Source organism: Leishmania panamensis (assembly GCF_000755165.1).
Source record: "Leishmania panamensis strain MHOM/PA/94/PSC-1 chromosome 32 sequence".
Lineage (NCBI taxonomy): Eukaryota > Euglenozoa > Kinetoplastea > Trypanosomatida > Trypanosomatidae > Leishmania > Leishmania panamensis.
The window spans coordinates 1044540-1059751 of NC_025879.1; the positions used below are offsets into that span (position 1 = coordinate 1044540).

General features: G+C 58.3%; 6 protein-coding genes across 6 annotated transcripts; all 6 read right to left on the bottom strand.

Annotated features, from left to right (window-relative positions):
- Positions 1 to 1210: 1210 nt before the first annotated feature.
- On the bottom strand, positions 1211 to 1615 carry LPMP_322830 (ribosomal protein L27, putative; the record flags this gene model as incomplete). Its single annotated transcript, XM_010703666.1, has 1 exon — positions 1211 to 1615. The coding sequence occupies one exon, from the start codon at positions 1613 to 1615 to the stop codon at positions 1211 to 1213; it is 405 nt and encodes a 134-aa protein (XP_010701968.1).
- Positions 1616 to 2521: 906 nt separating this feature from the next.
- On the bottom strand, positions 2522 to 5926 carry LPMP_322840 (hypothetical protein; the record flags this gene model as incomplete). Its single annotated transcript, XM_010703667.1, has 1 exon — positions 2522 to 5926. One exon carries the CDS (start codon positions 5924 to 5926, stop codon positions 2522 to 2524), a length of 3405 nt encoding a protein of 1134 aa, XP_010701969.1.
- Positions 5927 to 7566: 1640 nt separating this feature from the next.
- LPMP_322850 (ribosomal protein L27, putative) lies at positions 7567 to 7971 on the bottom strand (the record flags this gene model as incomplete). Its single annotated transcript, XM_010703668.1, has 1 exon — positions 7567 to 7971. The coding sequence occupies one exon, from the start codon at positions 7969 to 7971 to the stop codon at positions 7567 to 7569; it is 405 nt and encodes a 134-aa protein (XP_010701970.1).
- A 1043-nt stretch (positions 7972 to 9014) lies between these two features.
- Positions 9015 to 9464, bottom strand: LPMP_322860 (hypothetical protein; the record flags this gene model as incomplete). The annotated part of the gene is made up of 1 exon (XM_010703669.1): positions 9015 to 9464. The coding sequence occupies one exon, from the start codon at positions 9462 to 9464 to the stop codon at positions 9015 to 9017; it is 450 nt and encodes a 149-aa protein (XP_010701971.1).
- An 817-nt stretch (positions 9465 to 10281) lies between these two features.
- LPMP_322870 (hypothetical protein) lies at positions 10282 to 13257 on the bottom strand (the record flags this gene model as incomplete). Its single annotated transcript, XM_010703670.1, has 1 exon — positions 10282 to 13257. The coding sequence occupies one exon, from the start codon at positions 13255 to 13257 to the stop codon at positions 10282 to 10284; it is 2976 nt and encodes a 991-aa protein (XP_010701972.1).
- Positions 13258 to 14313: 1056 nt separating this feature from the next.
- On the bottom strand, positions 14314 to 14697 carry ACR2 (As/Sb Reductase; the record flags this gene model as incomplete). The annotated part of the gene is made up of 1 exon (XM_010703671.1): positions 14314 to 14697. The coding sequence occupies one exon, from the start codon at positions 14695 to 14697 to the stop codon at positions 14314 to 14316; it is 384 nt and encodes a 127-aa protein (XP_010701973.1).
- Positions 14698 to 15212: the final 515 nt, after the last annotated feature.

The following is a 15212-nucleotide window of genomic DNA, read 5'->3' on the forward strand; positions in this document are numbered from 1 at the left end:
TCGGGGTGTGGGGGAGGGGAGGAGGAATGATAGGAGTCCACAAAACGCGGCGCGGAACTAACAACATAAAGGGAAAGCGATACGTCTGCCTCACAGAAAATAAAAACAAAGAACTGAAGAGGCGTGCGTGGCGGTGAATGCCTTCAGAGGAGAAAAATTTTCGTTGGTGCGCGCAACACTGACGAGCTCGTGAAGTGTATCGCCAGGTGAATCAAGCGTGTGTGTGTGTGTGTGTCGAATGAGTACCTTCCCCTCCCCCCATGGGCGGCAAAGTGCGACAAACACGCCGTTCGATTTCAACTGCGTAGGGGGAGGGACGCCGCTTGGATGTGTAATCTCCCTTTTTTCTATGTGCCTTTTTTTTCCCCCTCGCAACACTGCTCGAAGCACAGCAGCCTCTCTGTCACACGTGTATGTGCTCCTCCCGTTTCGAACGGTGCGTGGCGCACAACGATGGTGTAGAAGAGAACAGCAGTAAAGATGTCCGCAAGTAAGGAAAACCAGAGAAGGTAAGTACGACGTAGTTGGAGAGTACGGGCAAGGAGCACACAACACGGGAGGCGGCCGCGGACATGGAGAGGACTTACGCCTGGCAAGAAGGTCAAAGTGCGGCGAAAAGCAGAAGCAGCGAGAAAGGCCTGGGATGACATGCAAGAGAGAATAACAGAGGAGATACGACGGCCACATCCACGTGCCTCACAAGGGAGGGGAGCACAACAGCAAACCCCATTGCGCACCACTGTCGTTAAATAATAGGTGCGACCTTTTCCGCTTCGCCTTCCACCCCTGCCCTTCACCATCGCCTCTTCTTCGCCGGCTTTGGTGTTTGCCTCGCACGATTTTTGGTCTGTCTTTGGAAACCCATGAAAACGATGAAACGAAAGAGATCGACTGTCAGGCGCTCCTCACGCGAGAGAGCGAGTGAGGAAAGGCGGCGAGGAGACGAGCTCAAGACGAGAAACAAAGAAAGAATGAAAAAGCAAAAGTTGCGACTCCTGTGCAGTGGCGTCTGCCCCAGCACATATCCACACCCACACGGAAAGACTGCAGAGCGAAGGACGCCGACGAGGCAGAGAACGAGAAAAGGATCGAGACACAACAGTACGAGAGCCCTTTGCTGGACCCCCCTCTGCCCCACCCTTGTTCAGTTACTTGCACACCTCCGCTGCTACTGCTGAGGCCTCGGAGTGACGAACGCACCGCTCGCTGCTTAGAAGCGCAGGCGCTGGAAGAACCACGCGCTGCTGCCGGCGTTGTAGCGCGCCTGGAACACGCGCCTCACCAGCTTCTTCGAGCGCGAGCGCTTCGACGCGTCAGACACGTTGATCTTGCCGCGCAGCTCCTTCGACATGTCCACGTTGTAGCGGGTCGGCAGGAAGTGCTTGTGGTTCACAACGCGCAGGAACACGCCAACCTGCGAGCGGCGTGCAATCGTCTGCTTGCTCATCCCGCGCACAACCTTCTTCGGGTACTTCTTGATGCCAGCGATCAGCGCGCGGCCGTACGGCCGCTCCTTCGTCGCAGCGTCGGAGTTCTGCACAATCACCGCCTTGTGGCCGGCGTAGCGGCCAGCCGTCACGATCACCACCTTACCGGGCTTCAGGAACTTCGTCATCTCGCCGACTAGCAAGGTGTCTGTGCCGGGGTGGGGGGAGAGCGGGTTGCGCTGAACAGGGGCAGTGGAAGGGGGATGAAAGAGCGACTCGGCAGGGACAACTTTCTGCACCGGGAGGCTCGTGTTGAGGTGTGTGTGGTGGGGGGGGGGGGGGAGGGGTCGGTGGGTGTATGGGTGTCGCGATGTCCAGACGCGGCACCCATACAGGCAAGCGGACGAGGAAGGAGAAGAGGGAAGGGGAGCAAGAGAGAGAGAAAACGCACAGCGAGTAGACGAAAGACAGTGGGAGCTAACGTAAGCAAGGCTCCATGGGCGGCGGCACACACACACAGTGATGCATGTAAAGGTCTAAGTGGTATAAATGGAAGAGAATGGTGTCTCCTACACAGAGGAAAGAGTGGTGCGGCGGCTTGCTGCGGGGAACTAAGAAGGCCAGCACGTCAGCTCGCCGGGAGCGGGGGGAGGGGGGAAGTGAATACACCACACTCCACCCCCTCATCACAAAGGGAAGGCAACAGGGGGTAGACCCCGTCACCCGTCTCCATCGATGCGCTTGCCCTCCGCCTCAAACTGGGGCCCACACGTTTGTGTCACACATCTGTTTAGCTTGTTCGAGCTGCTGTTGCTGCTCTTGTGTGACGAGCGGCTCTCATACGATGGCTGCAGAGCGTATGACCAACTAGAAAATAAAATGAGAAGGGAAACCGAGAGGACTCACTTAGTGGGGTGCACACGGGCGTGTGCGTGCGGGGCGATGGTTGAGTTGCTGTCGATGTAGCTCGCGTGACATGTTCGCAGGGGGGCGCCCGCCTCGCTGCACGAAAGTCCTACACGAGACGCACATGCGTACGCTAATGCAACCATGTGAGCCTTCACGGACGTGTGCGCGGGTGCACCCGTGAAGGCTCACTGCAGAGACTTCAGCAGCCGTTTCTCCATAACGCTGAGCTTCTGCGTGACTGCCTTTTCTCCGCGGAGCACCTGCTCCTTGGCAGCATCACGCACTTCCTGCAACACGAAACGAGCTCTCTCCGACACTGGTGCCACAACGGCGGAGGAAAAGTTAGTCCCTGTCCCCTGCACTTTATCAACCTCGCTTCGTCGCGGTGACGTCACGCAGCCTAATGACGTAGCGGTGGTTGGCAATGAGGACACTGACAACAGTTGGGAGATGTACCACCACACCTGCAGGCAGTCCTGCACCTGCATTGCAGCCATGTTCTTCTGAATAAACCGCAGTGCCGGCATCGCCTCTGCATCTCGTCCTTCCGAGGTGAAGTGAAGGGCGAGCACGGTCATGTCGAGTAGCTGCTGCGGGTTGCTGAGCAACGGCAGCATCTTCTTCTGCTCGAGGTTTTCGACAAGACGCACTTCCTCTGCACTCCCACGAGGTGGTATTCCGCCGAACCGCAGTCCGCACACCATTTGACACCACAGGAAGGTATTGGGTCGAAGACTCGGAGACTTGGCGATGTCCTGCAGCCGCGCTGCGACGCGCGCGCCGGCTGTCCCGACCAGCTGCCCAAACGCTCTGGTCAGACGGAGCCACTCGTCCGTTGTGAAAGACCACTGCTCCACTATTGGTCCTGTTGTATCTCGCCGCGCACCATGGCTCGACGATGCACAGCCGTTCCACAGCGCTGAAGAGAGGTGGAAGTACTCTTGCACACAAGGCCAGTACCAATTGAGTCGGGCGAGGTCAACGAAGAGAGAGCGTGTCGTGGCGAGCCGCTGCTCCAGCGCCTGCAGCGTCTCTAGCAGCAGTGCTGTTGAGACCCCCTCCGCAGGGCCCCCAAAGCGGCAGAGGGACGCGAGAAACTCCGCCAGCGCCGTCGCGGAGTTGATGGTGCGGAGGGAGTCGCTTGGCCGAAGTGGCGGCGTGCAGAGGCGCTTGCTGATCTCTACCAGCACCGCCTGCGCCGCTGGATTCTCGTACTGACGGAGTTCAATGAGGCCGTTGAAGCAGAACACGAGCTGCAGAAACGTGAGTCGTGGGAGCTCCTCCAACGTGGGGAAAAACTTCCCAGGAAGGAGGGTCTCGTCGTACGGCGCCTTGACAAATTGCTGGCCATTCACCTGCCCGAGGCTCTTCAGCAGCGTCACCTTCGCAGCAGTACTCAGAGCCGTGCCAAGCTCCGGCAGAGCACGGATGACCTCGTGCACAACGCGACGAGACCTTAAGTGATGACGAGCCATCACCACCATCAAACTCACCTGCTCAAAGCTCGATAGAGAGCGGCCATTCAGGTGCCGCATTACTGCACGGTAGGGCCCCTTGGCGCCCACACCCATCCTCGACAGAGACGACAGGTAGCGGACGAGCTGGGACGTGTGTACCTCCCCGAGAGCGCTCAGCAGCGGTCCCTGCAGCTGGTCGTTGAGCAGCTTCATGAGAACCTGCCGCTCCTCCGAAGTTACACGCACGACAGACACAAGCAAGCTAGGCTGGGTGCATGGCACACTGCTCAAATCTGCTGCCGAAGACGAGAGACGGCGCTGATGCTGCGGCTGCTGCTGCTGCTGCTCTTCCTGGTGAAGTACCTGCAAAGCACGATCGGTATAATGCGCCACGACGAGCTCGTTGAGCACGTACACCGAATCTCTCGCCGTGAAGCCGGCGCTACAAGTTATGATCAGCCCACACAAGGCGCGGTGCTTGCGCGCCATGTCGTCCAGCGTCAGCGGAGAGCAGCGATGCAGCACATCTCTGCACTTGAGAGAAAATTGGCACTCTTGCTCAAAGGGAATGGAAGGTTGCTGAGCCACTGCCACTGTCGACGCACCTGGCATATCGGCGACGGAGGGCGTGTAGACACGCCAGTAAAAGACGGCAGCAGCGACGAGAGCTTGCTCGCGCGGGGGCAGCACTGCAATAGAGCGGAGTAAGACCGCCGCGGTCTTCTCAATGGCGCCTGCAAGCGTAGCACACACACTAAGAAAGTGTGGCCGTACTGCGGTGTCTGGTGCCGCCGCTTTCGACTTATCGCCAAAACCCAAGTCGACACGCCTCATACTTTTTGGCATGGCGCTGTCGAGGTAGTCATCCAGCGCAGCCTCTGGAATCGTGCCGAGTAGCGGTAGCAAACGAGTCTGGGCGTGGTGCACCACTTCAGGGTCGTGTCGATCAGCATCGTAGAGCGCTGAAGAGAGGCAGTGCAGCAGTCTTGCGTAAAGGCGAATACACAGCTCAGCATGCGCCCATGGTTGACCTGGGACCGAGGTCAGCGTGAGAAGATTTGCGAGCGCGCCTGCCCCACTAGTCAGTTGAGGTATTGTGAAGTACTGAACATCGGCGCTTGCCAAACTCTGCACAACAGCCAGAAGGAGAGAGTTGTCTGTGAGTCGGAGCGTTGTTAGGCGCGTGAGCCACGCGCACAGCTGCGAGATGGAGAGTGACGGTACAGTGGTGAGTGCGCATGCAAGTATATCCGGAATAAGAGGACGACTGGCGTCGAGTAACATGACACCATCGGCGGTCGCCGACGTCGTGTCGGCCGCTGTTTCAGCATGCTTCTCCATCGAAGCAGCAGCACCGCGGCTTTTCTCGTGGTGGAACGGTGTCAATGGGGCAGAGGATGAAAATGGTGAAGGGAGGGAAACGTCGCCACTTGAAACCGACGATCGCCGCACTGTCAGCACGTCGACAAGCGAGATAAGCTCCTGCTTGCTGAAGGTGCTGAGACGGGCCTGCACCACGCGCAAAATGTGTTCGAGCGAAAACGATGCCCATGCAAAGTTACTCACAGACGGCCTACCGCCATAGACACCATCCCTCGCTGCAGCGGAAGTCGAGGAGGTGGCTTCGACAACGACCCGCGTCACGCCAAGCAGGTCTACCGGTCGCTCCACGACGCTTGCCAGCGCCATCGTCCGCTCCCGAACCTCCTCCACCAGCCGCGAATTTACGAGCGGCGTGCCGGCGTCACAGCCGACGTAGGGCATCAGCTTCAACAGCGCCTCCATTACCAACACAGTTTCAGTGGCAGTGAGCGTGTCGGCCACTTCCAGCAACGCTGCCTGCACGAGCTGCACGGTGCTGTGCAGCTCTTGGTGGACCACAGTACGACAGCTGTGGCTCTCGCTGACAGCGGAAGCCAGCGCGTGCAGCAGGTTTGCCTGCGAGCGTGCGTCCGCGCCGCTGCAAAGGTGCCTCACGATAGGGAGAGTACTACGTTCTGGCGAATGCGAGGAGACATCGAGCAGGTTCAACTGACGAAGAGCATGCACCGTCACACCGACCTGATTGCTCGACAGTACCCCGGGTGTGCAGGCTCGGCGGAGAAGCCGGTGCAGCCGCACCTGCGCCTGCATGACAGGCGTGCTGGCACTCGGCCCGATACGGTGTTGTGCGCAGAAGAGGGGCAAGCAGAGAAACAAACGAAAAAAGCGGCACAGGCCTACACGAGAAAGACGCCGCGAGTACGACGCAAAGGAGAGAAGAGAGGCGATGCGGTGAAGCAGAAGCCAATGGATGAAGGGTGAGGGGTGAGCAGGCACGCAAGCAGAGAGGGAAGAGGAGAAGCGCCTACACTGAGTAAGCTCCGAAACGGTGCTTTAAGTGCATCACGGCTCACCTTTTGCAGGGCGAATACCTATAGTGGCATCGGCAGACCCCGTAAGGCGCACCGCATCACTGGCTATCGCTTCCCTCAGAATCAGCAGACCAGCCTGTGTCCTGATGTGAGACCAAGGGAGGAACTGACTGACACCTTTACGCACTCACCTCTGAGAAACACACTCACCTACGCACAAGTCACGCAAGTGCCACTACGTGGAGGTGTGCGCCACCTGGCTGAGTACAAGACTAGGCGATGGCAGAAGAAACGAGTAGGACAGGTGTCGCCGTTGCTGTGCCAAGAGGGGGAGGGGGAGTGCGAGAGGAGAGGGTGGCCTGAGATTCGGCCTCCTCTCCAGCCCCTCCGTTCCCGGTGCTCGTCTTCCGGCTTTCCTCTGCCTTTTTAGCCTTTTTTTTCCTGCTCTCTTGGCGTTTTGAAGCGCGGAAAGAAGAAAACGAGCAAAGAAAAACGAAGAAAACGATGGAGAGACGCACGCGCGTACGCACATCAGCGCGCACGCTGACACACGAGCAGCAACACCGCCATGATACAAAGGAAAAGAAAGGGCGTCATCACCGCACACACACAAAAAGAGAGAGAAACCTCACGCTTGGCTGAGGAAAAGATAAGGGGGAGGAGAGGCGTGCGAGCGCTTCAAGGGACGATGCTGACGGCAAGTGGCATCATCCACTACTTTGAAGGTGCAGCATAAATGCCCTGCCATGCTGCGCATCACGTAAGCGGCTCGCTCGCTCGTCCTTCGTTTCTCCCACTGCCCCCCCCCCACCACTCCAACAGCACGCGTGCGTGGGCGTGTGCGTGTGTACTGCCTCGGCTCCTCCTCTGCACCTCTCCGTTGTCGGTTGATGCATTCGCAATTCCACGCGCAAGCACACCATGAGAAGACCGTTTGCTGCACAGTAGCCTCCGACGCCGCCACACTGCGCTCCAATCGCACATAAGCGCACATGTAACAGCGCGCTTGCACTCACCCTTCCTTCTTTGTTTCTTTCACTGTACGCATGTGTGGGTCTATCCTCCTCCTCCTCCTCAACCCCCCACCCCCACCCAAGTCGCCAGGGAGCTGCTGCGGGAGAGCAGCCAAACACGCACACACAGAGAGAGCCGGAGAGACGCAAGCGTGCATCACGCTGAGCGCCAACTACAGAGACGAAAAGAGGAGCACAGCGCATTTAGGCAAAGGCACAAAGAGCGAAAAGGCAGGCGTGCATGGCGATCCTCACGCGAGTGCGCTGCAGCAGTCAGAAGTTGGCGCTTTTTCTCAGATGGGTAGCGAGGAACAGAGAAGACGGCCATGCACTTTTTCAGTGCTCTCAAGCCGCCGAATCAGCCGTTCCCTAAAACCCTTCCTAGCCTTCTCCGTGCAACCGCTGCTTAGAAGCGCAGGCGCTGGAAGAACCACGCGCTGCTGCCGGCGTTGTAGCGCGCCTGGAACACGCGCCTCACCAGCTTCTTCGAGCGCGAGCGCTTCGACGCGTCAGACACGTTGATCTTGCCGCGCAGCTCCTTCGACATGTCCACGTTGTAGCGGGTCGGCAGGAAGTGCTTGTGGTTCACAACGCGCAGGAACACGCCAACCTGCGAGCGGCGTGCAATCGTCTGCTTGCTCATCCCGCGCACAACCTTCTTCGGGTACTTCTTGATGCCAGCGATCAGCGCGCGGCCGTACGGCCGCTCCTTCGTCGCAGCGTCGGAGTTCTGCACAATCACCGCCTTGTGGCCGGCGTAGCGGCCAGCCGTCACGATCACCACCTTACCGGGCTTCAGGAACTTCGTCATTCTTGCGGAAGAGGAAGAACTAAGCGAAATGCTGAAGTGGAGGTCAAACGGGTAACATTCAGAGCAGAAAGGGGGGAGGGAATCAAACCGAGGTGGCGTTGTCCGCGCGTACAACGCGTGTGTGTGTGTGTGTGTGTGTGCGTCAATTATTGCGTTTTGTTGTGCGATAGATGGGGAGATGAAGTAAAGGCACACACAAGCGCACGTATAGTTGAGAGAACGGAAAATAGCGAAGCAAATGGGGGATGAGAAGCAGCGAGAAAGAGAGAGAGAGAGAGACAGAGAGGTACGAGGACGTCATGAGGGGGAGTTTCAAGAGAAAAAGGCGCCGAATGCAAATGCGAAAGAACGGAAAGCGAGAATGCAGTGCGTGGGATACGCCTCTATACAGTCTTGCGCATCAGAGTGAGCCTCACGTGTGAGGTGCACGACCTTCGTCAGGGTACGGTGCGGGCAACAAAAAGATGAAGGGGCGGTGCCAGTAGCGCTTTCTTGCGCCCTCCCTCCCCCGCACGGACGCGTAGCATATCAAAGAGATGTGCGTGTGTGTACTCACGTCATACGCGTGTCTTCCTCCTGTAGCGGAGGGGCCCGCTGAAGGCTTCCTCGCCTATTCTGCGATTCTCTTGCGAAAGAAATATTTTCGGTGCCGCACGCAGGACGCACAAGGGCGCACGGTCACGAAGATACACACTCTGAGGCATACAAGTGTGCGACTAGCCTGACCTCCCGCCACCACTACCGCGACCCCAGCCACCAATGAATCCAGCGAAGGAAAAGAGATAAGGGGTAAACAGGGGGGCAGGTCAGCAGCAATGAATCCAACAGATATGGGAGGGAGGGAGAGCATGCAGAGAAGGCTCAAGGTCAGCTCTGTTGGTCCGTAGTAGCCGCCCGGCAGGTACACGCACTTTGTTCAGCGCTGTGAGAGGGAAGGCAAGTCTAGCTCAAATCAGACGAGCTTGTCGCTTCTCTGTATCCTTCTAGGCCGCGCACATACACACAAGCAAGGCATCATGCGCTGGTAGCGTGAGGGTATCTGCTCATACACGCTGATACTTGGCCACCGTTGCCCGGATAGCTTCAGTGAACGCAGGAATGCGAATGGGCTGGCCAATACCGGCATCATCCACCGTGTGAAATGGATTCTTGGTCGCAAACTCCGCGTACAGGGCGTGGAGCTCCTTGAACAGCTTTCTGCACTCCATCGTGCGGTTGTCGGAAAAGAGCACAAACTTCACGGAGGTCGGAGTCTCGTAGACGTGGATGTTGTGCTCTTTGCACTCGATCAGGGTCATGCAGGCGCTGTCGAGCGGGTCAGCGTTCGGTGTCAGTTGCTGCGACATACCGCAGGTGGAGAAGAGAACGCTGGATAGGGTCAACTGCATATCCGGATTGGCCCCGAGCTCGCCGATGTTGTCCGGGCTCGTGAAGGCCGTCTTGGTGATGAGTTGGCCGGATTGGTTGATGATCCACAGGAGATGCACCACCATGGCTCGCGTAGTGGCCGCAAGCGACGCTGAGGATGGGGCACACCACGACAGCTGGGAGAACGACAGCTGTTATTCCCCACCGCGACGACTAATGGTCCTCTAGTCAAGCCCAGCATGAAAATAACCGCAAAGACGAGACAACGAAGAACAAACAAACACAGGCGACTACTCAGTAGTGATTGGGGACACACAACATCGGCACAGTGGAGAAGAGAGAGAGAGGGAGGGGGGACATTATCCACCACCTCCTCACCTCCAGAACCAAGTTTCCCTTCCCCTCCCCCTTTTTGCAGACGCGCATGCGTCTCAATGCGTGCACAAGCGGCACTGCTGCTGAGGTGAAGGGGGTAGGTAGTGAGTCTGCAGTGCACCGTCATCTTAATAGCAGAGCGCCTACACACACTGAAGTGGTAATGTCTACACTATGTCGACGCGCACCGTGCAGTAGCGCGCCTCTCTATCCGAGTCCCTGTCGAGTTCATGTCCTTTTATGTGCTTGCCTCCTAAGTGGTGGTGATGTTCCCCATCGCCCCCACCACACCACGTTTACACGAGAGATTTAATGATGAAAAGAAAACGAAAAAAAATGCCGTGGAGAGAGAGAGAGCGGCCGGCGATGCTGTTGCCTCACAACAGCAGGAAAAACACAAGCCAACCTCTTTGCCCCGCAGCGCTTCGTTACAACTCGAAAGAGAGAGAGAGTAGAGGGAGGGAGGGAGTCGGCGCATCCACATACTTCGCACACACGAACACATCTACACCTGGCAAGAACGTAAACCAGCAGAGTGGTGTCGCCATTTTCCTCTGTTCTCCTACTCTACTCCCATTGGGGTAGGGGATCATACGCTAACAGCCAGTCAGAGCCATCCCGCGCCTCACTCCATTGCAGCTCTTTCTCCAGCGTAGCCACATGCACGGCAGCCGCGTCAGCTGCGGCGTCGTTGGCGCACCACACAAGCAGCGTCAGCTCACTCATTCGGCCTGCGTCGCTCGCACTCGTCCATTCCTTGCCCGGCTCAACTACCAGACAGTGCGACACAAGGTCAAGGTACACAAAGCCCTGGGTCGAGCCGCGGGTGGGTACCCACACGTCTCCTTGCAGAAGCAGCAGGCGGTACTCCCCCGCAGCATAGAAGCAGTCCAGAGCTCCTGCGTGGGTGAGAAAGGCGAGGGAGGCAGGGGCAACAGGTACACCAGCGGGGGTGCGCACCTTCATCTCTTTCAGGATCGGCGTCGCGCCCACGTCACTGGCGCTGCCGCTCCCCCCTGGCGTGTGGTCGCACAGCGTAAAGGGGCAGCGCGCCTCCCAGCTGTCGAAGAGCATGAGGTCAGGGTTTGCTTTGCAGCAAACCTGCAGGACAATGTGCTCGGTGCGGGAAAGCTCCTTCAGCGGCACCATGGTGAGGAGAGCATCCGAGACGCGCACTGCGGAGAGGAGAGTCTCCAGTCGCGCCTCTACCTCGGAGGCGAGCACCCCGTCGTTAAGCTCAACTATCGACGTTGCCACTTGCGGCAGCAGCACCGTGAACACCTGGGCCGTTGCATGCCTCTCCTCTGTCAGATACAGTAAGTGTGTCTCGCAGAAGGCCTCGGCGTCGTCGTCCCCGCCCAGGAACAACAAGACGTGCCGCTCGCCGCGCCTCTGTGCCTCTGCAGCGATGTCCTCAATGGGCGAGGTGGTCGTCTCTGTGTCGCATGCGAGTGAACAGGTCGTGTGCAGCGCCTGAGTCAGAAGTGGCATCAGCTCAGCGGCCACACCACCAGGGCACACAATCACGTAAAACTCAATTCCAGCCAGCGTCTTGAGGCGGTGTGCGGCCCCGGCTGGTATGCCTGTCAGAGCTCCTTTGGAGATCACAGCACCAGCCTCGCCGTCACTGCGTGGTTTCACACCCTCGCCAAAGAGCCCGCATCCTTTGACGGGGGTGTACAGTCCAGCCTTGTGCGCCCGCTTCAAGTGGACCTGTGCCTCCTGCAGTGCCTCGCGCTCTACCTCCGTCTCCACCAACGTGAGTGCACGACTAAAGGTCACCCAGTCGTACGGCTCCTCGGGCTCTGGCACATCCTCGACGGCATCGCTCGCGACGCCGCGTGAAGGTGGGCTGATCGCCAAGGCAGTATAGATGGTCACGCAACGTGGCCCGGCATCGTCCGCGGTCGCTGTGGGGTAGAAGGTGACGGGTGGCAAGTAGCTCGGCAGGAAAAAGTTATCACTGCTCACCTCGCAGGCATCGCAAAGGGCGCGCACGGCGCAGTCCACGCAAGACTCCTCGGCGCTGCTGTGAGGCGTAAAAGGAATACGCATGCGTGCGTCCACCGCACCCTTTACAGTGCGCGCCAACGCACATTTGCGGCCGCGAATCAGCAGAGCGCCGTAGCTGTGTGCAATGCGAGAGGCATTATAGTGCACCGGAATCTCTTCTAGAGAGCTGCCGGCCATCATGGAGTACCGCGCCTCCGCCTTGGTGAGTGGTCGCACCTCCTCGGCGCGCAGCGTTGTGCGGCCCTTGTCGTCACGGGTCAGCGCACCGGCGACCGCCACTGCAGGTGGCCTCTGGCGCCTCGCCTTTTGGTTAGCTGACACGGCTCGCGCGTGCCACGCGGCGAGTGCTGAGTCCGCTGTAACCCTCTCCAGCAAGTTCGTCACTTCCACGCAACCGTCCGTCGTGCCGACCAGGCCAGCCCGCAGGTCTAGCACACGGCCCTCCAAGACGACACGCACCGGATCACACCAGCTAGCGAGGCCGTGAAGACCACTCACCAGCATACTGCCGTGGTTTTCACCCTCTGTTCGTTCTTCTCCGTGCCCGCGGTTGCCACAGAAGCCCTCGCTGCCGCATCCACAGCAAGACTCATCAACACCTACGGAACTACCAGCAGCAACAGCCTCATCCACGCTCTCTATGAAATCGCCATCCTCACCCGCGTCATCGTCGTAGCCGAGTGTGTCGAGCGGGCTCAGCCGTGGTAGCTGCACCACGCTCTTCGTCTGCTTGCTTAGAACGAAGTCCAGCCGATACACGCGCGGCACCGCGTAGCGCTGGTGCACGTCGGCCACCGTGCCGTCCGCCTCCGCTAGTCCCGCCTCGCGCGCGATGGCCGCGAACAGGGACGGCGCCAAGTTCGTGGTGATATGAAAGGATGAGATGCGGTGATGCACGTCCTGCAGCGCGGTCAGCCATGCAGACCACGCAAGAACCTCTGTCTGCTCCTTGAGCAGCACAACTATATCTGGAAGCTGATAACCGTCCACGAGGGGACGTCTGACCACGGCGTTCGTCATGGCGGTGAGGGAACTCAGTGGGGTAGGGCACACGAGCACGAGCCGCTGCACGAGTCGATCATGGTGACCCAGTGTCTTCTCTCCCACAAGCACGTACTTCATCGCGAGGTGTCCCGACACTCCAGCCGCTACCATGGTGGCGTTGTGTGGGTTCAGCCGCGCAATGGCGTTGCTGAGCCGCTTCAGCAGCGGGCCGACAGCAGCACCGTTGACATGCTCCTCCTGATCATACGTGGTGACGCTGCTGAGATTGGTGGTGTCGGCTACGTAGATGGCGTGCGTGGTGTTGGGCCGAGCCTGAAATACCAGCGTGCTCAGCGACTCCCACTGAAGGCACGGATGCTGCGGAGATGCAGACTTCTTTGACTTTAGAATAATGAGCGGCTTCTCTGGAGCAAACACAACCTGGTAGCTCGGACGGGTGTTGGCAAAGGCGAACAGACGCACGCTCGTGTCACGAGAGGTGCCGACCACGTGCTCCTGGTGCTGTTGCTTATCTGCTCGACTCATCTTTGAGAAGAGCACACAGTGAAGGCGCAGGGGGGAGGGGATACGCGGAAGGGGAAAAGAAAAAGGACGGGAAAAAAGAGAACAAACAGTGGCAGCGAGTGCGTGAGAGCAACAACAAAACTCGAACGCAATAGGCAGCGAAGGCAAAGACACGCGCACAAGCTCCCACAGCAGCAGCAATGACACCCACACACCCGTCGCTTCACTCCCAGGCGGAAAGACAGAGGAAACAAAAGTGCGTGGCAGGGGGTCAGATAGAGAGGGAAAGAGGAAAGAGGAAGGGAGATAAAGGTGAGTTAGGGAGGAGGTGCGCAGCCATGCGCACCTTACACGATCATAACAGAGAGAGAGAAAGCACAGGGTCACGGCGTCCTCTTAACTTGCGAGGGACCATGTGGTGTAATGGAGAGGGGGAGAAAACGTGTGTTGGAGTTGCTCCACCTGGACGTCTCGACTCGGGAGTTTTAAGGCACAAAAGGCAAATGCGGCGGCTTACTCACGTGTCGCACGATGCACTTTGGAGGGGGGTCTTTTATCGGCGGAGGAATGACCGCTGCTGCTGCTGCTGCCTCTTCTGCAAGTATGGGCAAGACCCAAGGCAATCAAGGCGGAGAGGCGCAACGCAGCATCACCGCCCCCCCCCTCTCCCACCCTTCGTCGATCGGCACAACTCTGGAGGAATTCCGCGACGCCATATTCTTTTTTTCTCCGTCGCTGGCGCATCGAAATGGACGGGGACGAAGCCGAAAAGAGGAGGAGCAGAAGACGGAGCCACACATACGGCCATCAAAGGCTCGCTCGTGTACCGGGGTACCGCCGTCTGCGCACCACAACTGATGAGTGCACGACGCTCCCCCCGCTCACACGCTCACACACACACACACACACACAAGCAGCAACAGTCACAATCAGAGAAAAGGTGATAATACACGTAGGAAAAGCCAACAGCGACACCACATCGCTTTCCTCAGATTCCACGCCTTCATCACCGCATACACAGCAGTTCTCCCCTACGGCTGCACTGCGCGCACAAGTGGCGTCGCTGCTCCTCATCCATTACACATACATGAGGTCTGGGCGCATATGGCCATAAATGTTGTAAAACGCCTCCCACCCACCACGCAGCACGTACACGAGAGGGAGGGGGTAGCCGAGCTTCTTCTGTGCCAAAGCGAAGCGGTTAGCTCCCTTCGGGCCCCGTATGAGCGACTGCGCACAGTGAAAGACGGCGATCTCTTTCTTCTCGTCAAAGAGTGCCTTGGCAAGCCCCTCGTACATCTCCGACGAGCAGCGGATCGTTGGCATGCTTATCGAATTCGCAATGAAGCCGCAGTCTCGATCGCTATCCCTACAGTCTATCACAGCGACCTTGGCGAACGAATCAGGTTTGTCGAGCAGCTCGACCAGCTCGTCTGGGTTCATGTATGTGTAGTTCGCCATTTTTGACGCCACCAAAAGAAACACAGACTGAAAAAGAGTAGCGCACAAAACAGTACACACACCCCGCACATACCGCACGGAGTCACAGAGCACAGACTACTTCCTCTGTCAGCAGCACGTGGTGCCCACCGAGGGAAGTGAAAAGTCTCGGCGAAGCAAATACACCGGGCACAACTCCTGATGCGGTCCTCATAGCACACGACGCTAAAAACAGCAAGGCAGGGAAAGGCGACGAAAGAGAAAAGTAGCCAAGGCAGGGTGGTGGAAGACAAAGTACGCACGCACGCTGAAGTAGCAAGGAGGGTGCGTGCGTACTTTGTATTGGTGCTCTTGTGGATGCCCCTTCGAAAAGGCGCGTGGAGTGGGGCAATCTTCGGTGTGGGTGCTGTAAAGCTCAGGAAAAATGCAGATTGACAGCGAGAGGCGGAAAGTGGGATCAAGCGAAAAGAGAGAGAGAGACGATATGGTGCAGAGAGTGTGCGCGCGCGTTAAAGGTATCAGAGATGTGTGCATGC